This window comes from Fistularia commersonii, chromosome 13 (genome assembly GCF_037954325.1).
Source record: "Fistularia commersonii isolate RoL2024-O1a breed Wild chromosome 13, RoL_Fcom_v1.0, whole genome shotgun sequence".
NCBI lineage: Eukaryota > Metazoa > Chordata > Actinopteri > Syngnathiformes > Fistulariidae > Fistularia > Fistularia commersonii.
Window position 1 is genome coordinate 7,975,108 of NC_141296.1, and position 25,733 is coordinate 8,000,840.

General features: G+C 36.8%; 2 protein-coding genes across 9 annotated transcripts; both read right to left on the minus strand.

Moving 5' to 3' along the window:
• Positions 1–494: 494 nt before the first annotated feature.
• ocrl (OCRL inositol polyphosphate-5-phosphatase) lies at positions 495–18,275 on the minus strand. Of its 6 annotated transcripts, none has more exons than XM_086158580.1 (24): positions 17,828–18,275; positions 17,138–17,209; positions 14,481–14,572; positions 14,134–14,172; positions 13,468–13,581; positions 12,724–12,909; positions 12,378–12,615; positions 12,125–12,298; positions 11,896–11,997; positions 11,677–11,791; positions 10,843–10,959; positions 10,520–10,701; positions 10,135–10,246; positions 8,930–9,039; positions 8,552–8,687; positions 7,137–7,247; positions 6,828–6,993; positions 6,259–6,494; positions 5,572–5,595; positions 4,107–4,226; positions 3,617–3,701; positions 2,889–3,016; positions 2,622–2,733; positions 495–1,913 (listed from the first exon to the last, which is right to left on the minus strand). In XM_086158580.1, exons 6-24 carry the CDS (start codon positions 12,884–12,886, stop codon positions 1,789–1,791), a joined length of 2,556 nt encoding a protein of 851 aa, XP_086014706.1. In that variant the 5' UTR covers positions 12,887–12,909; positions 13,468–13,581; positions 14,134–14,172; positions 14,481–14,572; positions 17,138–17,209; positions 17,828–18,275; the 3' UTR covers positions 495–1,788. The 6 variants fall into 6 exon arrangements, with proteins under 6 accessions (XP_086014706.1, XP_086014703.1, XP_086014701.1 ...); XM_086158577.1 differs by having other exon boundaries at positions 12,125–12,295; positions 17,138–17,216; positions 17,779–18,275; XM_086158575.1 differs by having other exon boundaries at positions 17,138–17,216; positions 17,779–18,275.
• Positions 18,276–19,604: 1,329 nt separating this feature from the next.
• On the minus strand, positions 19,605–25,318 carry LOC147227832 (protein eva-1 homolog C). 3 transcript variants are annotated; one of them, XM_086158568.1, is made up of 8 exons: positions 25,193–25,318; positions 23,801–24,006; positions 23,593–23,716; positions 23,074–23,226; positions 22,685–22,828; positions 22,529–22,600; positions 22,370–22,450; positions 19,605–20,801 (listed from the first exon to the last, which is right to left on the minus strand). In XM_086158568.1, the coding sequence occupies exons 1-8, from the start codon at positions 25,290–25,292 to the stop codon at positions 20,416–20,418; spliced, it is 1,266 nt and encodes a 421-aa protein (XP_086014694.1). In that variant the 5' UTR covers positions 25,293–25,318; the 3' UTR covers positions 19,605–20,415. The 3 variants fall into 3 exon arrangements, with proteins under 3 accessions (XP_086014694.1, XP_086014696.1, XP_086014695.1); XM_086158570.1 differs by having other exon boundaries at positions 23,801–23,927; positions 25,193–25,311; XM_086158569.1 differs by lacking the exon at positions 22,370–22,450.
• Positions 25,319–25,733: the final 415 nt, after the last annotated feature.

Consider the following 25,733-nt stretch of genomic DNA (forward strand, 5'->3'; position numbering starts at 1 on the left):
AATCAGCCAATAACTATTTCACATGCAGCCGAGGAAAAATCAAAATCAGTTATTTTTGTAAACGCCATGTGGTAAAAAATAAGCTCAAAATAAAATAAGATATATACAATTTTATTTCAGTTAAAATAAATTAAAATGTACCAAAACGCTTAAACATCTGTCTCTGTGTACAATAATTCAAGTGGGAATAGTGTTAAACTAAAGACAGAAAATCAACATAAATAATGATTCAGTGTGTCAAATGCAAAAATTCAGAAGATGTCACTCAATGAATGTGTATACAGCTGCTCTCCCAATTCTAATAGACAAATAACATTTCATTCAGGTCAAAACCACCAAAGCTCAACATGAGGAGCGGGTAGAGTTCGCTATTGTCTTGATAGAAATAAGGTGGAAGAAATGACAGAAATTTCAGCCTTACAGAGAAGATTGGCAGTAAAGGTGAAATAAGAAAAGCACCAGAAGCTTACAAAAGAAAAAAATACATTGCGTGGATAAAGATAAAATAATCTTCTGAATGCTGTGGCCATTTCTGTGGACAGGAGTAGCCAATAATGATGTCTGTTTAGAGAAAATAATCTTCATTACAGAACAAACAAATTCCTTTTTGCTTAACAAGTTTTGCCACAATTTCTTCCATGGCAAAAATGCACATAGAGGCAGGCAATATCTTGTAATGATCTGTTAAATCTTAAACTTTCATCTCAACAATGCAGCATCTAGAGTAACAGTAAGCAACATAATATAAGTGTCTTTGTATACATACATACATATACCTATATCAAGGAATAACGAGCAGGAAATATAAGCCTTTAGATGTGAGAAAAGACATGTAAACAAATCAATAGTACCATCTTCATTGAAAACATAAAAGACAATTTGCACCACTGTAACAACAGTCACATCATCAGTATTTACACCATTTAAGACATGAGGACCCAGAGAGGGTTACAATTTAACTTGGTAAGTTAGTGTGTTAAACTTGTTCTGTAACTCAAGAAGAAATAAAACTAAATGCTAGGCTCATGGTTGGGGCAGAACAAACATTGCTAACCTCCATAATTAATGATTTTCACTAACTGGTTGAAAGAAAATTATGAAAATTTTGATAAAAATGTACATTGAAAGAAAAAAAGATGTATATGGTACAAAGCTAGTTGAACAGTAAAACACAAATAACAGCAGAAATAGAATGGATATTATATAATTCTTTGAGATAATTGTTACCTCATCTGAAATGCAAAAAACAGTTGATTGTAACTATCAAGTCTAAACATACTAAGTCGAAGATTGTCATGTTCGTCACAAAATTTTGAATGGTACACATCTATAAACATACACACACACACACACACACACACACACATATATATGTGTGTGTGTGTGTTTATAGTACTCTATTGTTATTTATTGAATTGATATCCATATCACTCGCTTTTCATTTTGGTTTGATTCTCGTTAAGTAGGGTGAGCTGAATAATAAGATGACCAGTCTGGAGGCAGAGATCCTTAAGGTCATCAGAAAGTGCATAGGAATCAGTTCAAACCGCTTCTTAGTGTTCTGGCACTGAATCTATGATACTGGGCTAAAATATTACTGTTCAAATTGAAGCAAAATTTGCATTAGGGATCTCAATTGAGAGTTAATGAATAGTAGAGTGCAAATAAAAACTGCACAGCTTAGCAAGAGATGGAAAACACTAAATAAAGCATGTTGCACAAAGGTCTTTGGGTCCTTCAAAAACACTAAGCAACTTGGAATTTTGCAGACACCTCAAGGGACTTTCATCACTCCTCGTCTCCTGCCATGAGGAAACCCAGAACAAAGTCAATAGCTTTTTGCCGGTCATGGGATGTTTGCCTGCTCACAAGGTTGGGAGGTGGTCGGATGAGGAGGCTGGCAAAGAGAGAAGCTAGAAGGATAAGAAAAAAAAACATGTAAGAAATTAAATCTGTTTCATCACTAATGGACCAAGTGAGATGTAATAATTTGCTTAATAAAAAGTGTACAAGTACACAGAATGTTCAGTCCCAGCAGAATCAAACGGAGTTGTGTAGAAAAAAATGTCTCCTAAATATGACTGAGCTTTAAAAACAAATTGAGACGATTCAGTCAGGTGTCATGTTTTTAATAACAATTATTTTGTTTCAAATCTTTGGAGGCTACATTTCAAGCTCAGACTCTGAAAACTTGTTTTCAGATCAAGTATCATAAAAAACTGTTAGCATATTTTAATGACTTCCGAAAAATAGCAGGTTATTTTTACAGAGCTACTCAGAGAATTGTTTTGGCAGATCCTATGGCTTTTCTGAGCTTGTATGATAATTTAAATCATGTCAGTAACTTTTTAAACATTGAGATCTATATTATTGGTCTGTGAAATTACCAGAGCTCAATATTGGCTCTCAAATGTTTTATATAGAAACACACAGTAACATAAAGTTGGCTAAATAGCAAACATTTTGTTGGTTGATTAATAGCAAATATCAGATTCCTGATACTCTCAACTTCAAAATGATCATACTGACATAAGTTAAGACTGTTATGTTTATTTGAGGTTTCTAAATGGGGAGCTTGACCTATGTGAGAAGTATGATAAACATCAGGAGGAATCTTATACCTATGAGGCTGGCTGTCAAGTTGTTGTTGAATGAGTGCTTGAGCAGTTCTTTCAGGAAGGCAATTAAGTAGCGGAACACATTGCGGTGAGCACGTGGCAGCTGGGAGATCAACTATCAATCAGAGACAAAGTTCAGTGGTATGCATCAGTTTATACATAAAAAAGGATAAATATCCTGTAAAATAAAGGGCTAAGAAGTTCAAAATGTTCAAGAACAATACCTCATGCAAAACCTAAATTCCCATATAAATAAAGAGACACACGCACCTGTTTGCAGAGGCGACTGTCATGAGCACACTCTAGGCACCGCTGGTAGAGTTCATAACATACTACTGGCTCTGGCAAGGCCTCCAAAAATATCAGCAGAGCTTCAGCCACTGAATGATTGCAACCAGCTACATCGGAATTAAGAAAAATAATCCTGTACAAAGTCCTAAGGGTCTCATCTTTGCATTTCAAATTTTGTGCAGCATACAAGCATATGCAGATGGGATTAACTTTGATTGGTCATTGCCCTCATGTCTTACTATATTACTGCTACTTCCATTACATTATGAAATAGCGAGGCCCTAAATTACATGGTTCAGCACTGACATAGTATATCTATCGATTTACTGGTATTTGGACAATGACATACCAGCCACAAGTTTTGTGAGCATGGATTTGAAATGGAGTGACCAAAATGTCTCTTAAGTACTGACTTTCACCGAAATGCTGAAATTCCGCAATTTGAAATAAACACAAGTTCGTTGTTCTGGTTCATTTCATATGATGAAGTATTCCAGGGCAAATTTGCTCACTGTGGATTTGCTATTTTCATAATCATTGGCATATTAACTCATTTTCAAAGCAAGTAAAAAAGATGCCTTAAGTTAGTGAGTACCGCTGTCTGTTTAACAATACTACTTAGGTGCATCTAGAATTTGACCTGTTGTCCTTAAGATTGCTGGCAGGGCCTCTGTGATATCTACTACTGGCAGATTGTATGAGGATACGGATGGACTCCGGAATGCTGGTGTCCAGACAATCAATGATGCTCTGCAACTCCTCTTGTAAACCAGGGGTTTGGAACAAGTCCTCCTGAAATAGAGGCAAATATAAAACATTACAAGTGTACTCATCAGTATATTTATGGTTTGCACAATAAATACAGCTATTTAAAAGTCATACTGTGAGGTCATACTTTGCTCTTGATTTATCATTGAATTTGTCTTGTGAATAATTAATTGATTGCATTTGCTACCATATAAAATTACTTGGTGATTGGATGTCCTTAAGGGTCCTTTTCTTTCATGAACAAAAGATCGAATACGAAGCATTCCACATTTAGTATGTTACAGAGAAAAGAACTGGTATACTCTGTACTTATCAAGTTATGTTATTAGCAAACATTCAAAGAAAAAAATTCTTATATGATAAAATCTGGGGAATTTTCAGACATTATCAGTTTTGTCTGTTTGTGGTATACATTAGGATTGTAATTACCTGGTCACAAGACTTGGTGAAGAGTTGGTTAACTAGAATCCACACCTCCTTGGGAATTTTTAGAGGTTTGTCCTCAGTGCTTGCATCATCCACCATAAGGAAGTTCACCTTGGACTTTTCCTATTGGAAAAAATGGTCATCATTACGACATGAATCAACTCAAGATGACATCAAGACTAAACTCGGTTCATGAAAAAAAGACAACACATTTCATGTTAAACTGACAACAAGCATGATTGACAGTCAAGTGCTGCTTGAGTGGAACCAATAAGGTTATCGCTTTGGTCTAAAGACTTGAAGTGGACCCATCTCACAGAGTGCATGAAAGCGCTTTTCTGTCGTCTCTGCAAATGGATTAAAGTCTCATAGGAGACATCCAAAAATAAACACAGCTCATAAAGCTGTAGAAAATTTTAAATGGGAAAATACTGAACCAATGCAATTCAATCAAAGAGTTATCCTTAACCTTATTTGTTACTAATATTACTAATCATCAAGATGAGGGCCAGAGCAAAAGCTTGAATAAAATAAAATACAGCATTAAGTTCATTTTAAAATTAGGTGGATGTTAATTTGTGCAGGCATTCATTTTTACTAATTAGACATGTTATGAAATGGAAGGGGGGGGCATGACAAGCTTGGAATAACTGTTTGTGCTTAGCTGAATAGATCCTAATATTTATTCTCAATTACCTACGATTATCTGTTTTATTCCCTGGTACAGGATGACTTATATACTATGAAATTGTAGTGTGTGCACATGTGTGTACCCTTCCCACACAGATATAATGGGCGAATGATTTATACAGGCAGAGCGGAAAGCTTGCAGAGCTGATTGCAAGTGGATCACCAGGTACTGCCCTTGTCAGCTATCTGAGATGCAAAATTAATTTTAACAAATTAACTATTGTAAGAGGATAACAGTGTTAAAGCAAGTTATTGTATGATCAGGACTATGTTGTCAGAGTGCAATACTGTTGCAAAAAAAAAAACCAAAAAACAGTATGATATAAATGATGTGATATAAATGATGAAAAGGTGCATGAAAAGATTATTTTAGTTGAGCATTTTTTCCCTGTCTGGTCAACTGGCATTTTGAAATTGTGCTTTAATGCTATCATCTTACATAGTATATTCAGCTCACAACCACATATCAAAATAGGTTAGATTTTGATATACTGGGCAGTTTATAAATTAACTCAGTATACAAACAAATGCATTTTATCTTTGTTGTCAAACAATACTTTGATTAATAAGTACTTAGTTATAGACTAACAATACTTATTCACTGAAATCTAATTAAGCCTTAATTAGTGCCTCTGAGGCATGATGTTGATAAAACATGCCTGGCACCACATTTCCCTCTCTTGAGTGATGGGAAAGTCAACAAAGAGGTCTAACATATCTTGTGTTGATTTGTGACTGTCTTGTTGTTGTCTCCTCATTAGAAGCATTTATGTTTTACCTTTTCCATGAAGCTGTCCTCTCCCTGAGCAAGAAGTCAGCCCACAACCACAGTGAAGAATTGGAAAGGAATGATCGAGGCAAGAAGGGGTGATGAAAGGAAACAAAAGTCGTAAGAAGAAGAAAGTACTACTCATCAGAATCAAGAAAGACTGATAGATGATGGATTGCATAAATCATGTCATCCTAACCAATGAAGGCCAATGGGAAACTGGGAACGCTTAAACGGAAAGTAGCACTGAGTGATGATAGCACTATTTAAGAGCCACCATTGGATCAAAAATAGCACAATGGAAAGAGACAGAAGCACTCATGTTAGTTCAGCCCACTATGGTCAGATTCCTTTAAATGATACTGAGTCAGTAATTTTTATGTAGGAGCTACCCTTTTTTGTTTTTGCCACTTCCTTTTTCACCATAAATAGATTCATTGTGACATTTTATCCTCTCCAAAAACAGGTTCTTTCTGTTTACCCTGAAGTAATAGAGAATCTATTTTGTATGCTATCACACGTTCCAGGTAAATGCAAAATGAAATCCAACCATCACACTAGAATCAAGTCAGTACAGCAGAATGTTTCGGTTATAAATTTAAGGTTTTAACTACTCTCAGGAAGTTATTTTTTTGATCTGTAATCCTATGGATTTTCACTAAATGAATAAATAATCACTCAAAAACATTCCCTCACCAGGTCAATGAGTTTGGTAATGGGGATCTCTCTAATGGGTTTCTTCATGCGGCACAAACTCTCCAATGAGGTGCCAAAGCAGCTGGGTAGATAGTTGCCTGAGATGGTAATGAAGTAGTCCTTGCCCCGGTCAAGATGAAGCACCAGAATATCTTCTATGGAGTCCTCTCCAGAGTTGAGCAGGGTGACGGAGTCTTTACTGACATATACTTCCAGATAGATCTCTAGGTTCTCATCTGTTCAAATGACAAATGCATTACTGATGACAACACTGTCAGAGGAGCTGGCTTGAAGCAATTAACAGACTGAACATTTAACAAAGAAATGAAGTTACTTCTTATTCTTTCATCTGTAGGTTATGACCTTCTTCTTAACCAGAAAAGAGAATTTGTAACTATTCAGCATAATGTACTGGGGAGTGATAGCTCAAATATATAGCACTTCCTCAATTTAAGAGTCAATAACTCTACCAACTGGTGAACGGTAAACACCTTACTGTACCTAGGACACTTCATTTTAAACAATTACAATTTTTGCAATATTTCATCTAATTTACTAAAATGACTTACTGGGCTCCAGCAATCCATCACTTGGTTCAGCACGTAGCCAGGGCTTACAGTACTGTGAGTCATTGAGTTTGGGAATAAAGGCAAAATGACAAGGTACCTGACCGTCATTTTTTATTATGAAACGTTCCCTCTGAAGCTGCCGGAATTTCACATTCTCAAATGTAAACTGGAGGACAGTGAAAAACAAAATGAGATTTGTCACACATCAAGTGAAGACATCCTCAAATGAAACACTGGTATATCCTGTCTGTGCCAGACAAAGAAATGTTAGCTACTGGCATTCAAATGCATTTTCAGTCTTATTCTTACCTCTCTTCTGCTCAGAGATACAGAGGGAAGAAAATCATTCTCCATTCTGTCCATTGCTCGAACAATCTCCTCAAATACCTTTTTGTGGCGTTGTTCATTCACAACTTTAACCTTTAATGAAAACCAGTAATATTTCATTATACAGTATTGATCAGGCACCTAGATACTAATGTAATGTATTACAACCAATTTGCGATGCTCCAATTTTAGTGTACCTGAGGGAGTGGTCGTGGTTTTAATTCCGAAAAAAGGGATGTCATTTCTGGTGCTATTGTACAATTGTGGGTTATGAAAGGTATATACACAACTACTTTTTGTTTGTGTTTTTATGCTTTTCGGACAGTGTTTCAGTAGCCTTATTTCTAGCAGTAGCAAATTTTGTGCACTAAAATAAGATAAATACAAATACTTAGCATGAAAATAAAAAAGATAAATGTAAAAAACTTAAGCAGCCTTAAAGCAGCTTAATCATGGCCTCTTTCAGTGCTGAAAAAACAAGAGACATTAAAAACAAAGCTAAGTTAAACTGTGGATAACTACAATTAGGGCGCACCGTTTCAAAAAGTGCAAATAGTCATGTACACATAAGTTTCATGAGGATTTCAGCAGTCTATATAGTTTATACTATATGGTATACGTCAGTGGTCCCCAACCCCCAGGTCATGGACCGGTACTGGTTCAAGGATCAATTTGTATCGGGCGCCCCAAGAAATAATAAATTATTTTCGTGGGATTTATTATCAAAGTCTGAACAATCTTTATTTTGAAAATCTTTTTATTTTGAAAAATGATTGGAATCTCTCGTTTATATCTCAGTCATTTGAAATGTAACCCACAAGCTAGCAAAGTGAGTGAAAACAGACAGTTTCTTTTCTAATGGGAATTCAAGTTTATTATTATAGTCGAAATAAAAACAATCTACGTGTACCCCCCCCAGTCCGTGGTAAAATTGTCAAACGTTGACCAGTCCGTGGTGATAAAAAGGTTAGGGACCACTGGTCTAAGTGTCATAACTTGATTTTTTTTTTCCCCCAATTTTTCATTAAATAGGGAGATGGATACTCATGTCATTCAAAGTGTCAGGATATTTTAAATGCAAAGAGTTTCATATTTTTAGCATTCAAATGCATATTCAGAGACTTTTCACACCGGTGGAGTACTTTTTATATTTAAAATGCAATTAAAATACTGCAATATCTAAAGGTGTTTCAGAAATCAAAAGCTTGCATTATGTTACTCTCCATTTAATGCAATAGCATCAGCTGTTAAATGATACCCAAATATTAGATATGGGTTTATCTTAAAAAATAGCTGCAAGCAGATCTTAAGCATGATATAAGTAATAAAACTACAATTTAGATTTAAGAAATGTAGTGTAATTACAGCATAAGAAATGTGGCATCAGTGCTTCATACCCCTATCTTAAAGATGGCGCTGACAGGTTTGTGGTCACTTGTTTGCATTTCCATGTGACTCCTGTACTTGAGCTGCTTGACATTGTTGCCCCTCCATAGGATTCTGTCACACCAAGCTGGAACACGGCACTTCCCACTGAAAAGAACAGTCCCAGTTTTAGAGTTCATCAGGAGTATTAGGGGTCTTGGGATGCACAAACAACTATTATAATATTGGAATAAGGCTGGAAATTGCTGCCTTTGTTCTGATAAATAATTGGAAATAATAAATAATTTGAAATTGAATGGAAATCTTATACTACTGAGTGAAAATCTTCAAGAACATTTGTACTTTTACCTGTAGTAAAAAAAAAAAAAAGAAATAGCATGTGCATTTACCTTGAGTCCCATCGATCACTTTTAGGGTCATACTTGTAAGTTGGAATGAAGTTAATATCTCCTTCCATAAAGTCAGTGAAGGCCCTTTTGGTCTGCCTCTGAATGTTAAGCTGCATATAAAAAAGGGCACAGTTTTAGCAGAGAATGAGAAAACTATTGTCAAACTGAAAAAATGTACAAACAAATAAAAGGAAGCTTTAAGAAGAATTCCTGAGTTTCAACCTATTTACCTTAATGCTTACCTAAACTCACTGATATCTTACTGATCTATAATGAAAGAAAACCATGACCTACTACAACAAAATAGACAGAGCATCATTTCTCAGGGCATTTCAAGTACAACTAGTGTTTGTCAGTGATTGTGTCAGCTTGTTTTCATCTGTGTATTTATAATGGTTGTACCAGTAAAAACAGAATTAAAATTACGAACATTTTGTGAGAGGCAGTGAACATGATTCACACTAGTTAAATGACCTACAGCAAAAATCAGTGCATAAGTTGCATTTGGTTGGAGATAAAGCTTGCGTCCATAATATAAAATACATTGAGGCACTGTAGTATTTCCATTCATTATCAATAACTCTTAAGCAATAAGTGGTCGAAGATGGATGGATGGACGGACATTAACCCTTTTTCTTGAATCCATTTTCTTGAATCAGCCAAACATTATGCAAAAGAAATAAACAGTTTAAGGCAAGTGAAAGTGGTTTATAATTGTTACTGAGATAAAGTTGTTTGCAAGGGGGCTACTAAGCTCAAAATCATGTCCCAAATCGATATTCTGCATTAAAAAAGTTTAGGTGAGGCTATCTTGAGTGGCTGTTTTGGCTAGTGTGACAGGTTTATTTAGGAGAAAGCAGTTTAGTTTTTCTAAGGAATACATAATTTACAAAATAATTTGAAAATGATGAAATCCTGCCCTTTCATTATTGAAGTTCATCAGAATATCACAGACTGAACATGCAAACTGTAATAGAATATCTATTTCACTGGAATCATGTTTTTTTGCAGATGGCATCGACACAGCTGATTGTCATCTTTAAAAGGAATATAAGAAAAGCCCTTTATGGGCGAAAGACTGCTGTTAATAAAGTGCATGGTACAGACCAGTTTATATTATAGCAGGTTTTTGCAGCAACATTTTGCAGCTGTTTGGTGTTCACCAACAACCAAATGTTTGGAGGAAATCATAAAATGTGTGTTACCTGATCAAACTCTTGAAGTTTCTTCAGTTCTTTATGAATAATGAGCTGTTTCACTTCATTAGCATCGTACATAAACAGGCGATAGTTTAAATCCCCCAGCCAAATTACCACACTAGAATGGACAAAAAAGGGAACGGAGTTAGCCTAATTTATTTCCTCAGACCATCAGTTATTTGTTTCCTCACATAAAACCCAACCATAATCCATATTAACCCAGTCAATGTTAGCGATGCAATTATCAAGTTGATTAAGACAGCCCAAAAGTAAAGATACATTTTAAGTATATTAACTTCACTTAGCTTCAAATGTAGTTTAATTCTTAAAAAAATAAATAAATGAAAGCCCAACTTTTAACTGAACTAATCTTAAAGACTGAAGAACTCACTCGTGTTTGACAATGCTTAGAGGTGGATGTTCAAGTAAATGGAAGGTCATGCGTGCACATATATCTTTATAGTCCTGGTTGCGGCGCTCGAAGTCCTCCACATGTGCTGCAAGATGTGAGTTGACAATGCAGAAGCTAGTGTTGTGAAAAACAAACCTCACAGCAACTCCTCCTTTGTTCCCCTTGGGAAAAAAAACAAAAACAATCATGAACTAAGGATAAGATAAAAATGTTTTGAGTCAGTCAGCATCTGTAATTCAAAAAAGGAATATATGACATGGATGTCCATTCTGTATTTCTTGTGAGAGCAAGTTTAAACATACCATTTTTCCCATGATTCCAGTTCCAACATGTTCTGCAGCGACTTCTTTTATATGATGTTTGTGAGTTTTATTGACATAGACCACGAGCATCATCCCAACTAGTCGTATAATACGAACCTGTGGACATTGGATATAAGTATAATTCCGTACCAATTTAACAACGGATGACACAACAGCCACCAAAACAGAAGTGTATGGCTACTCCTTCCCGAAGTTTATAGATGAAACTGTGGCTACACTTAAAAAAAAAAAAAAACATGTACAACGACATTTTGCCTTATTATGTATTTTGTTATTTAAATTAGTTCTCATTACTCCACTTAGTTCATTTCTTGTCTAACACCAGGGCAAGTCACAATGTTTCAGCAGCATGACTAACCAAGCAACAAAATAAAGAAATGTCAAATTACAATAAAAAACTATACACAGCGATCTATATAAAAAAATAATGTCTTTAAAAAGCTAAATACTCGAAGAGCAGTTTCCCAGTGTTCTGCATAAGTCAATCTTAAATATCAAGAGCAATCTCTAATTGTAATTGAATGAAAGAACAATAACATTCCCTTGCTCCACCTTTAATTCAAACCATTATAAAAACTTGATCTTGAGTAATCCAATTACCCATCACAGTTAAATTAATTCAACAATGCAAGTAAACAGTGGCAAGTTTTATGAAGGATTTGTTTTTGGTGGTAAGGTAAAATGTCCATTACTACATATTTGATGGATCCAGTAAAACAGATCTGTTCTGTCTAGCTAATATATAATACAGTGAATACTTTGGCAAGGAATTAAAAAAACAGAAATATAGACTCAAGCATCGATGCTACTCACCCTCTTGTAGTTAGCTTTTGGGTGTAAGCTCCTCTCAACAACCTCTAGCCACAGCTGCTCCTTGGAGGAATCCATGTAGAAGAAGGCCTCAGTGCTCAGGTCCAATTCTTGAAAACTAGAGAAATAAAGTAATTAAATCTGATGTTAAGTAAGCATGAGCATAAGAAGTGACATGTATACTTTTCTGGTCAAAAAATAACCATGGGAGATTACACTGACCCCAGAGCATAAACATCAGGAGCCTCAGGATCACAGCAGAGCCATGACTCAAGGCTACTATCTGGAGACTGACCATTTACATTCCATGTGCCTGTGAAAAACCTAAGGAACAAAAAAGGAAGTACAAATGAACGATTTGAGGGTAATGGAGCCCGGAGAGACAATTTCGATCATATTAAACTTTTCTTTGTATTCCTGCTTAAATTCAAGGCAAACATGCTTTTCCCACCTGAAATTCTGGATGTCCACATACTCATTTTCCTTTTTGCCCAAACGATGTTTTATGAGGTATTCTCTGTGTCCCGCTGGGCTGGAGAGCATGGCCTGTCTCATAGTGTTTGTGGTAGGACTTTCACACCAAGTTCCTGGCCTGTCTACAGTATCAAACCCTGATTGATAACTACTGGAAGATAAAGAACAACATTGATCTAATTGTTATATTTCAATTCAAGATTAACATTCAGCAATGGCAAATAACTTACTCTGGTTTGGTGTTGAAGGAGTTGTCTTTGGCCTGTAAGGAGACAGCTCTCTCTTTAGGGATTGGTGCAGGTGGAAGAGGATTAGCTGTAGTGTAGGACGCTTTGCGAGGCGGTAGAGGGGGCACAGGAGGAGGATCCCTCGAGGCAACTATGCGGTTCTGTTGATTCTTTTTTTCCTCCACTTTAAGTGTGTGATTGAAGCTGTCCTCAAAGCCGAAGTCTGAGGCCAGTGACTGAGCTAGATCATCAGAAAAGATGGCATATTCTTCTTGCAATGACTACTAATTTTGGAGATTTAGAACACATAAATGCAATAATAGTTTTGATGCTGTCATTGTGTTTATACCTGGGTTACTCTGATTTGTTGAAGTGCTTGAGTTGAGGGTAGGAGGTTGTGAATTACTTGATTTGGGTGGGTTTACTCCAGAGCCCACAGAATTAGCAGTCTTGCTTCCTCTTTGAGGTGGGATGGGGACTGGACCTCTCAATGATATTTGGGACAACTCCATTGCTTTTGCAAGTTCTGATGCAACTGAAAAAATGAAACCAAACTTAAAAAAAGGTGACAAAAGGGTTTCACCTTTTGAGTTGTAAGTTACTTTTTCCTTTTTCTTCCATGTATTGCATCTTTCCAGATTATTTGAGAGAAAATGATAGAATGACTGACTTCCAGAACAATTCAAAATATTTGCATGATCTATATATTGGCATTCATTTAAAAAGTCACCATCTCAAAATGTTAAAGAAATAAATAAAAAAAAGTCCTGGCTCTGGCCCATGAACCACCCATGAATCCCATGAATCATTCCCATTTAAAATGTCAATGGCTGGCAAGTTTGTCAGCCATGGCTATGGCAATATACAGTATAACATACACCAATCAAACAAAATTAAACAAGAAAAACAAATCTTTTGTTGAGTAATAAATAAATTAATAAACAAAAGACTATGCATCAGTCTTTTTGTTATGTTATTATATGTTATTTAATTGTTCATATCATACCACTGAATTGTATGGCCAATTTTTGGACTTTGGAAGAAATTATCAAATTGAAATGATTTAATCTACTATCAGCCAATGGAGACTCACCTTGTTGTTGAGCACTCTTCACCTGGGTGAGAAAAGTCTGAGTCCGATCATCATCCTGGAGTTCCAGTAAGAGCTCTGGGGCTTTGTCTCCTTTGAGTCGTACCCTGACACAGGCTGGGGACAGAGAAACATGCACAGACATTGAGACACAGACTGACATTAAACATAAGAATTGCAGGCTGACAAGCAAACAAAGCATAGTGATTTAACCATGAACCCATTCAGCATTCTTTCAGATAGCCCTGGCAACTCATGACCGGCATCTGATACTAAATAAAGATGTAAACACATGCCATAGGCATGCTCTAAAAATGCAGTTTGGTTGAATAGGAGCTGAGTTGCAATAAATGCTATGGTTTGGTTCTTTACTATAAATTGGATAAAATGCCCGTGATATGACAAAGTGAATGGATGTTTATCTCTATATGTGGCCTGGCAACAAGACTGGCAACTAGTCCAGGGTGTACCCCTCCTCTCTCTCATTGATAGCTGGAATAGGCTCTGGCATCCCCGTAGCTCAAAGTGTAGGATAAGAGCTGGATAATGGATGTATGGCTCTTTCATTACTATAGTGCAGGCTTAGTATTGTGCTCCTCCATGAAGTATTTCTGTATAATCTCATTTGAAAGCATAGCTAAAATCCACTGGGGGTAAAAAGAAACTTACAATTTACTGAAAAGTCAATTAGAAGAGCCTCCTCAGCCTCTGAAATGACAACAAAAAAAACATATTTTACAATAGAAACGTTTTAAAAATTCTTGCAAATGCAAAGGAACATGCATCCTGGACTTTCACCCCACAATGCTGGCACTGAACAATCACCAAGTAAGTAAGTAAGTAAGTAAATAAGTAATAAGCAAACCTACTGCACCTGGAAAAGGAGCATGGCAAACATCATGAGACATATACTCTACATAAAATAAAAGCTGGATGCATAAAAGCTGGATGCATAAAACACAATAAATAATCAAATATCTATATGTCTACTCAAACCAATAAAAAAAATTGCATACCTTTTAAAATTTCAAAGTTACCATTGATGGGTATAGAGAGTTGAGCCACTGGACGAGACACAACAGAATCAGGTGAAGCCAAAATACCCAGTCTAGAGAAGAACAGCACAGACTCACAATTAACATCAGCAAACAGACAGTTATATATAATTTAGGACGATCAAACATGCTTAAACATAAAAGCATATGCAGTACAGCTGCATAAGTTGTTTAATGCAGAGCATTCAGAAAGAAAATATTGGAATACATAAATGCCTGACAATCAATATGGATAAAAGTGCTGTTAGAATTTTAGTATTAAAACAACTTAATGATAACTTAAACAATCAACGTCAAAGTGAAATGTGCTCAAATACATGTTGAAGATGTCCAGTTTCTTATCACCAAATAACAAGACTGAAATTAAAAATACTAGTTGAATTTGGTCTTGTTTAGTTGATGAAATGGTAACATCTGATGCACATTCAAAAGCTTGGTATAAGAAGTTCAAAATGTTATATGGGTTAAACTTGCCCTCCCGAACACAGGGTTACTAATGACTAGTGGTGACGTACAATGTGTCAATCTTGCATTCCATTTCACAATGACAGGAGGTTATGACTCAGTTCTGCTAAACTGAATGATAGAAAGACAGTTCTTATAAGAGCCCTTATAAGAACCGAGCACTTGATGTGCTCAGAAATATGAAAAATACTTTTATCTGCAAGGAATCTGATATTGTAATTGCAAGAAACCTATCAAGAGATGCCAAGTGACTAACTTTTGATACAGTCTGTACAGCTTAAGCTGAAAAAACTAAATAACCATATTTTCTAGAATATTGAGCACATCTGAATATAAGCCGCACCAGCTAAAAATAAACAAATAAATATGTGTACATATATAGGCTGCACTTTTCTATTAGCTGCAGGTATCCACAGTGTAACATGAGATATTTACACAGAATTTTTTTTTTTTACTTTTGATTAAATATATACCAGTAACATCCACAAATATGTACTGGAAATGCTTTTTTCCAAACAGTGCCTGTAACACGGCTGATGAAAAACTCTAATAATAAATAACCCCAGGAAAAGTCCATCCATTTTCTATCCCCACTTTGTCCTACTCCAGCTGATCACTATCTTAGTCTTCCTCCTGCACACTAAAACCATTAGTATTAAACAGCCTCAGAATTTCATGGTAATTTCATTGTTCCGATGTGACGAGGGTAAATGTTTTGACGGCATGAAGCTCGTTAATACAAAAAAATTATAAATTAGCTGGATCATTGTTTAAGCCACAGTATTAAATGTGTGTGAAAAAAGTTATAGTCCGGAAATTACAGTAAATCAATTTCAACATTCTGTAAGAATGTACACGGAACATTGACAATTCTCAACAACTAGAGCAGTATAATGAACACAAGACACAAAAATTGAAAGGTACTGAATACAATTTTCCCCACAACAGCAGAAACACGGAACCTCAGACATGTACTGTGATGTTTAATGAAATTTTTAACACATTAACCTTTTTCCAATCATTCCAATAGTAATAATTTGGGTTTGATGTTCAACTGCACAGAGCAATCATTGTCAGATTATCACTTCAATGCAGTGTAAAACTACAATAATTCAAGACCTTTCAGTTACAGTACATCCCATATAATCTACTACTGTATACAACAAAATGTCCAGAGCCAGAACTTTCACACCTGATTTCCACATTTTCCTGTCAGTACTCATCTTTCCCAGAGTATATGTGCTTTCAACACTGTTAGCTTGGCACTGTGATCTTGTTATCATGTGAGTCTTATTACAGGGAAGGACAAAGTAGAGGAACTCTGGATAATGGGTAGTGAGCTGGACCATGGCTAATTAACGAGACTAACGGCTCTCTCTTTCACACAACTACATACTGCTTCCAACTAGAAAACAGCAGGTTTGAGTTTAAAACATGTTCTACCAAGCTTTTGGTTAAACTTAATATTCTAGCTTTGCCTTAAGATGTTTTACTTAAACTCACAGAAGAACCTTTCCACAGAATAAAAACTGAAGGACAGAACAATCTCTTGGAAAACACAGCACTGCAACTGACCTTATAAATCAAAGAGGGAAGGACTGCAAAAGTCTCTGATATTTGCAGTATCCACATTAACAATCACGATATAATGGCACTAATCTTTATTAGATTTGTGTCTTTAAAAGCTGAAATAAAATGTAATCCTAACCAAACTTATTTCTCTTGAAAAAGATGTTGTATATGCAATGCCCCTCATAGGGAAACAACAAGGCTTATGATTCAGTCACTCACTATCGCAGAAGATGGTTTACTTTGCATCCATCCAATGTACTCCCTACTTGTGCCAAGACCAGCAAACCTGTCTTACAACTCCCTTTTGGACAAGTGTGTGCCATGATCCAACACTACTACTCTGCTTGATACAAACTCCAGTATAACTGAGTATAATCCTAAAATGAAGCACAACAGCTCCCTAAAGTCTTGAACCTGTGCAGAATACAAGTCACATGGGCCAAAGCAAGCAACTCCAGTTACCTACAAAGATAGAGTAGCACATTTAAGGTTTCTTTAGTATTAAGACATTAGCACACTTGAATCACCAACACCCAAAGAAAGGAGAACCATCAATTGTCACCATGACCTCTAATACTTACATAAACTCTCCATTGCGCTCAATAAGTGACAGCAGCCTGGGCTCCTTGTGGCCTGCCCTCAGCTCCTGACCTCTGACAGTGTAAACGGCACAATCAAGGAATAATTGCGACTGGGGAGGGGAAAAGTGCCTTGCCGTCACAAGCACTTAGTTGAAATGTTAAAACCGCTGCCTAGCTTAATGAGGTTGATGCTTGTATTGGCATTGTCGTCAGTCTGAAGATTTTCTTGTAGTCATACTCCCCCGAAGTGTGAAGGCCAAATAATGTGACAGGGGATAAATAAATGAAAAGAACTAACAAAAGAAACGAATCAGTAGAGGAGTTTAGTCGCACCAGCCAATATGACCAACATCATGTCTGACGTCAATCGTCAAGTTAGCAAGCACAGTGAGACGAGTGTGTTACTGGCGAGATGAATTTAAGACAGTTAATATACCATGTATACATTAGCAAATTCAACAACATTATCTATATGAATATTCATGTCACTAAACCTGAATTACAAATAAGTCCTGCCAGCAGCCACGCTGAATACTAGCCTTAACAACAGCTGAAAATCAAAGTGGAACAGACGATGCTAACGTTAGCTACCGAGGAACAACAACTGTTAGCGTTTCCTTTCTCTTTTCCTTTAAAGGATATTGCCAAGCACTCTTCGTTGCATATTCCAGAAGAGGACTCCATTCTTACCGATTTACGAATTACAGCAGCTACTCATTGGCAGAGGACTTTGTGCCGTTGGGTCCAGACGTTAGAAACACAGTCAGGGCTCAGAATAGAGAAAGTTAAATCCCCACCCGGTTAGCCTCGGCCTTCCGGGTGACAGCTGTTGGCCAGTTTGTGGTCGACGCTAAACGCTAGTCAACGTTAGCTCGCTAGCCAGCTGTTGTCGCTAGATTGAGTCGGTATTTTTTAAAAGGGCCTTTACCCCAGAGTTGGCCAATAAATCTGCGCCATTCTAACATAAACGATAAAAGATCCAGTTCCTTTAGAGTCAGTAAGGACCTATTCCCTGCCCGACAAACTCACAATTGGTAACGGGTTGCGCTAGTTTAGCTACTCTAGGAGGCGATCGTGAATGCCCGCACTATAAGACTTGACTCCATTAAAAGTACGGAGACCGCAGACGGCTTTTCACCGATTGGCTTCATCCGGATTTTTAGCAGCAGTTTGCAGCAACAACTCCGTGTATATCGCCACCTTCTGCATTGGAGTGTGTAGCGATGACTGGTATTTTCATTCGATCTGTCCATCCATCTTCTACTGCTTAACCTGCAATTAGGGTTTTTTTATTGAACCCAAATAGCATAAACAAATAAACATATGTACAAATAAACATGGCAAGGTAGAATCGAATGTCAATGATGATGAGAGATGAGGAATCAAAGGACAAAAGGACATTCGTTCTGTATGTAATCAGAAGTTAATATTGTTAAAGGTTTGTGAGAAATGTTTAATACTAGACGAAAACGAAAGTAAAAGAAAATAATTAGATAAATAAATAGATAATTAAAATAAAATAAAAAAATCCTGAAAGGGAAATATAATATGTATATATATGTATACATGTATAATATGTATATATGTATAATATGTATACATGTTACGTGTATATAACTTGGTGGTTCACAAGGAATCTCAGACATCAACAGTACATTTTTTGGTTTTTGGATTTTCCATAATTTTTAAGGATTTTTTATTTAATTCAAAATTGTTTATAAAGAATATAAAATTGGGGGAACACTTTTGCATTAGGTTTTTGTGAATGAAGAACTTGGCCAGGCCTAAATCCTGCACTCAGGGTCGCAGGGGACGTTGGTGCCTATCCCAGCTGTCATCGAGCGAGAGGCGGGGTACACGCTGGACTGGTCGCCAGGCAATCGCAGGGTCACATGCAAAGACAGACAACATTTACTCACTCACTCATCCAGGACAGTTTCCTTAATGTTTTCCAATTAATCTGCTGGATGTTTTTGGACTGTGGGAGGAAACCAGAGGACTCAGAGAAAACCCACGCAGACACGGGGAGAACATGCAAACTCCACACAGAAAGGTCCCCTTGTTGGGTCCCCTTGGATATAAAACGTATACTGTGTATATGACATACACATCAATGACCATCCGATTAATCATTATTCAATTCGTTGAAATGTTGCGGTAAAAGATTTTGTTGTCAGCTTACAATCACTCGCGTCTAAGATGGAAACAAGGGTTCATTTGTATGACTACTACATAAGTATGACTACTGCAAATTTGCTCGCTGGATGTTACTCCAATATTTGCTGCAAAAGATAACAAAATCATAGGAGAAACTAATAAATAGGAAGAACGATTGTTTAAAAGATATTACAAACAGATCCATTTTATTATAATTGGTATATATGTAATTTTGTTGCTCATACAGCTGTTGCCAACAAGTCCCCTTTTTTGTTTGAAAGGTCAGACTCACTTTTAAAATCAATGATGATTTTAAACATATTTTATTGATCAAAAACATACAAAGGTGCTGACAGAAGAACATAAAAGTATATATGAAAACTCTAAACAAGAATTGCATGCTTTAGTTTACAGAGCAGTTAAACCTTTTGTGTAATGATTACTTCATCTGATGATCTGACAAAAAATCTCTTATTCACGCACTCTGTATATATCTTTTCCTCCCCTGCCATTCAAATGAGTTAACATAAAGGAGGATTCAATATCCCCAGCATGTAATAAATTCATATTTACTGTGTTTGATATAGTCACGAAAAATTCAAAATTTGAGTCAGTGTGTGTTAGTTACAGATATAGTTCTATTTGTGTGGCAAAACATTTTCATTATTCCAACCATTTCATAATTTCTTGCAATGGACACAAGTTGTGTTTTTTTTTCTTGCTTATTTGTTTGTTTGTTTCTTACAACTGGAAAGAGCAAATGTGTTTATACCATCTTGAGAAGGTAAGAACCTTTGAACTTTGAAAATGGTTAAATGCCCTGTCATTATGAAAGATGATGGAAAGGCAGACCTCATTAAATATATATTCGTGTAGATATCGGGAAATGAACAGGTCACTTTCTATTTATAACACAGCAAATCTGCTGGAAAGTCTTTATTGTATAGAAATTTCTGAAATATGTTATCTTACAAAAATTATACAGTCACGGCAAATGTGGTTAAAAAATAAATTAAAGTAAGGTGCAAGCTGCCTTACAGTTATTTTTTTAAGGGAAAAAAATGTAAATGCAGTCCATAACTTGAGTTTGCTGGCAAAATGGGGTTTAAAATGATCCCTATCTAGATGTGGTAGGTTTTTATCTTGTTCATCGCATAGGGACTGGCGTCTATATGTGGCCAGATGTCTCCATTGGGAAGATCCCTCATCTGCTCTACACTTTGATCCACCCTCTCTACTGCCAGTGTGGAAGGCACGAAGAGGTCTGCTGTGCGGTAGGCTTGTGTGAGACGACAAAAGGACGAGGTATCTGAAATGTTATCATCGTAGAGATTCTCCATCATCTCCCTGCGCTGTCTGCGTGAAGCTTTTAGCTCATCATTCAGGTCAGAAATTAGATCCTTGACATCTTTCACTAATGTGGAGCGAAGACCAAACAGGCAGAGGAGAAACACAAGACCAGCACAGATCCCAGAGACAAAGTACAGGGCCACTTTTTCTGGAAGACCTGGAAGAGAATGGACATTAATTAAATATGATATAATGAGGTCCATTGTCTGGTGCTTATCCTTCTCAGGGTCACGGGGGATGCTGGAGCCTTTACAGCTGCTATCGGGCGAGGTACATCCTGGATAGGTCACAAGTCAATTGCAGGGCCACATGAACAGGCAGACAACCATTCACTCTCTCTCGGAAATTTTTCCCAATTTTTCCAATTAACCTGCTGCATGTTTTTTGACGGTGGGAGGAAACCGACACAGACACGGGGAGAACATGGAAACTGCACACAGAAAGGTCCCTTGTCGGAATCAAACCAGGGTCCTACGTGTTGTGAGCCCAAAGCGCTAAACACCACTTTATAAATATATAGTATCATCTTTGATTATCAACATAACTATTGCTTTTTATACAAAACCTGCTGTCCTGGCTAATCTCAGTGCTTACCATGGTCAGAAAAAGCAACATAAAGAAGCCCCAAAACCAAGATTGGCATTATGGACCTCTGTCTTGTTCTTGTATGCTGTATATCTGTCAAGTTTACATTTTTAATGCTTAGGAAATTGTAAAAAAATTGGTTTGTTGTTTTTCGATGTTAGCATTGAAAATATGGAACTACACAACTTACACAACCAAAATATTTTAGAACAACTTAAATGCCCTGTTTCATAAAACAGTGAATACTTATAGATGTGTTTGGAGATAACCCTCTCCTCAGGACAGAAACATAACAGTTCCACCACTACTTTTCAGGTGACAGTTTTTTGTTTTTTTTTTGAAAATATGAAAACTTGGAAGTTTTTTTTTCTTTGTTCTGGGAAACTTGGACGTTGTGAGGCCCAGAAGGGCAGCATACACTATGATGCATCACCATGTGCTGTGTGAGAGGAAAGCAATGTAGTGCTATAATAACAAGACTTTGGCTACTTGCAGAGAAATATTCTGTACTAGTGTTTGATGGAGCCAAGAAGTCCATGCTGTATTTGGACTTGTCCTGACTGTCAAGTAGATGATGCCATAATTAGCTGCTCAAAGTCAATATCTAACACATGTGCAATGGCAAGTTTATGCTCAAACAGTACTGGTAGCTCTCCCAGAAAAATGGCTAGATTTAATTGTAAGATAGTGGAGGGGATTTTTGGTTCACTAGGTAAAATCTAATCTCAGGCATGACAGCCCCGATTAATAGGCAAAGAATCACATTACACATTACGTAAACCTTTATCAAATTGAAATTTAGATTTTGAATACACCACAACATAGTGATGTATCACATCTTAAAGGTGCAAATTATTTCCCAACAGTTCAAGCGCCATGCAGGTTTTATATTTGGTAAAAATTACTGAATGCAGTCAATTGCAGTTTTTCTGCGTACATGCGTGTGTGTGTGAAGATATTGAAGATATGGGCACTTTGCCTTCCTTTAAATCCATAGAATCAAGTTATCGACCTACAGTGAACATTAACTTTTAAGGTTTTGTAACACAATACACCTACACGGTGCATTGAAATTTGATCTAAAGGGCTACATTCTACATGCAGTCCTAGCCTGAAGTCGACAGGCATCCTTGAACGTACCCAACATTTTTTCAATGATCTCCAGAAAGTTGGTAAAGAACGTGTTTTGAGACCTGTAGGTGGGGCCAGTGTACCATCCACCTGCAATTGAGAGGGGTCTCGGCTCAGATGCCAGTCAAAATCTGCATGTGAGAAAGCATAAAGTTGTCTTATCCTCACCATGTGTGTAGTCTGAGATCATGAAAGGATCTGTTGATCCTTGTCCCACATCTTCAAGAAGATATCGGGGTACTGTGAAGGAAATGAAAGTTTTTTCTTTTTCTCATGAACCATATCACCTCAGTCATGAGCAAATGAATACATTTTTTCACTCACCACAAGTGAAAGATACTCGCAGGTGTTTCCTGGTCCCAGGGAAACAGGGGTCCCCAAAGGTTTGGGTGTCTGCCAGTATAGAGCAATTTACCCTGCCATGACATCGACGTGAAACCTTCCTTAGAGCCGATGATGACAAACACTCTGAATTTAAAATGAAAGAAACAGATTATTTTCATGGACTAACAAAAGAAATGAGTGTGACATTGTTCTCAGAAGAGATCAGACATATCTTTATTTTAATCAGTCAATAGTGAATAAATAATAGGATACCAAATAAAGAAATAATCAGCAAAATGAAAAATAAGACATGTTGCCCATTTTCCATCATTTTCTATGCATTTTATAATTTTCACAACAAGATCACACATAAGCATCCTGTTGCAAACCCATGTCGGTCTGCAGTCCAGGTCCCTGAGGACAGAAGGGACTGCCGTGCAGCAGGTGTCCAAAGGTTGCTGAGTATATGGCAAGGACTGTGTCATTCTTGCACATTAGCCGCAAACGCTCATTTTCGCACACAAGTCTTGTGCGGTGGTGTTCTGAATAGAGGACAAAAAATTGTGGTGATGACTATTTATGAAAACAATCTTTTGCAAATATTTATGATTTGCTCCTGTATTTGCTCTTTGACATGAAAGCCAACTTAATGATGTTGTCTGTGGCCTTAGCTTCACCTGAGCCTAGATGAGGTAATATCAAGTGGGTGTCATTCTTTTTAACTGTCAACTGAATAATAAAAACATGCATTTTTGCTCCCATAATAATTGTGGATGAGCAGTGTGGATAAAAAAATATTATATTGAAATGTTTTGATTTTTACTCAATGGGGATCAATAAAATCTTATCTTATTTTATTTAAATGGCTTCCACATCCTGAAATTATTACGTGGCCCATTGCAGCCTACCTGGCCGACACTTGTAGGAGACTAGAAGGTACTTGGTTGTAAGTGGACAAGGGTCTTGACCAAACACTGGGCTTAAGACAGGAATTTGACAGATCCGCCTATCCTGACACTCCGACAACACTTTCTGAAAGTATAAGACAAGTACTATAAAGACCTCTGAAACATGATCTTTTTCAAAAGACTTCCTGTATAAAATTCACTGATGTACCTCTATGGCCACTGGAGAGGTACATTCAACATCTTCGTCACGTGTTAGATTCATGGTTGTGGAGGGACATAAGTGTTGACTGGGAACACGCCGTCCATAAAATGCTGACAAGACAGCAACAGATGTCCTGGAGGGACAAGCTACAGTGAGAGTGTCTCCTTCACAAGCATGCGCTGTGTGGTTCTTGAGGATGGTCTGAAGATAAGCTAAAAGAACAACGCAAGAAGATAGAAATTTTATTTAATTTGTGTTCAATCGTCAGAGGGGAATAAATGGAATTCACCTGAGCTAATTTATGTACAAAACGGAAATAATCCCTGCTGTAGTCTCAGGCTAGACTTTTACGCACAGGCCATTTGGTTTGTTTGGATGATATGGTAAAGAATATTGACTATACTTTTAAAAAACATCCAACCTATCCAGTGTAAACAAGTCAATAGGAGGATCTTTGTTCCCTGTTTGCTGCTCACTATTGTTTGTTGCTCCAAGAGTGACTCAGTCTCAGTCACTGGGGCTTGTACAATAACTGATGTATTTAAACTATGACAACTTATACAAACTTATACAAACTTGCACAACAACATTCAGATAACCTTTAAAAAAAGGTCTCCTCTTCTACATTATGTATCCTTTCTGCATCCAACCCACTACAGTATGAGTACCAGGCATTCTTCATTTTATTGGACAATAAGATATGTTAATCAAAGCTATATGTATCATGGAGAAGGTGTGAAATACAATGAATCTGAATCTTGTTCCAGATTTAGTTTCCAGCTAATCTTCCTTTCCTCCCATGGGTAAATGCAGAATATTGAACAGCAAATTTAAAGGCATCTACGTTAACACAATGCATTTCATAAAAACGAATGCAAGCACGAAAACTGTTGACGAGGAGATATAAAGAATTGACAAGGAAATTCATATATTTTTTAACTGTAACCTTTGTAAAAACCTTTTGTGGGGGTTTGGGTATATGTACCAGGGATTGGGTTGGATTTATCTGCGTGCTTATGCCTGTGTACATATGTAAGTGTATATGGGTGTGTACATTTACACATGTAACAACCATGGAAGCAGCTCACGGCTTTTTGGAGCAAACAGGAGTCGGTACCAGACACTAACTCAGAATGATCTATTCTCTTGCCTTTGAGAGCCTGTGCTCAAAAACATCAAAAAATTAATTCAGAGATTCACTGTATTTAATATGCTCGAATAATGTTGTCTTAAACAGATTGTAAATCTTTGAAGATGTATGTCTATTTTAATCTACTTCTCTTTTAAATCCTAAATCTCCCTTTCTTGCCCTTCCACAACTCAAACATAATCCTTTTGCTACACTGTTCTGAGCTTTTACCATGAAAACAATAATAGCCCCAATAATCAAGCACTTACTGGAGAAATCGGGAGCCGAATGCACAGTTTTTATCTTCAGAGCCCAAAGCAGAGGCAGAATCAAATAGACCGAAAGAAAGTCCATGCTGACATTACGCATATCCTGGGTTTTGTTGAAATGTCCTGTATTTTTATTGACTGACTGGGGAGGGCTGTCATTAGGTCAATGATGCCATTGTGCTTACAAGAAACAGTCCCCCTTTGTCAGCAAAGGCAGCAGTAAACAGCGCAGGGAATACAGCTCCAGCCATTGCTTTATCTTCAGATGAAAACAGAGATTAATAATTGTACTGTCCATTCCTATTTGAATATATTGCTCAATTTTTTTCTGATATATTGCATTAAATGTAACAAGTGCTATGACTGTTTGAAAAATGACCGACATCTCATTCATCTTAGCCATACTAGAGGCGTGATTTGATTTGTTCATCTCCATAGGCCAAATAATATATAATTCCTACATATGCCCATTCAATATTATTTCAATATGAAAAATATTGCAGTGTATTGAGACTTTTTTCACAATTGAGTTTGGTTTGTT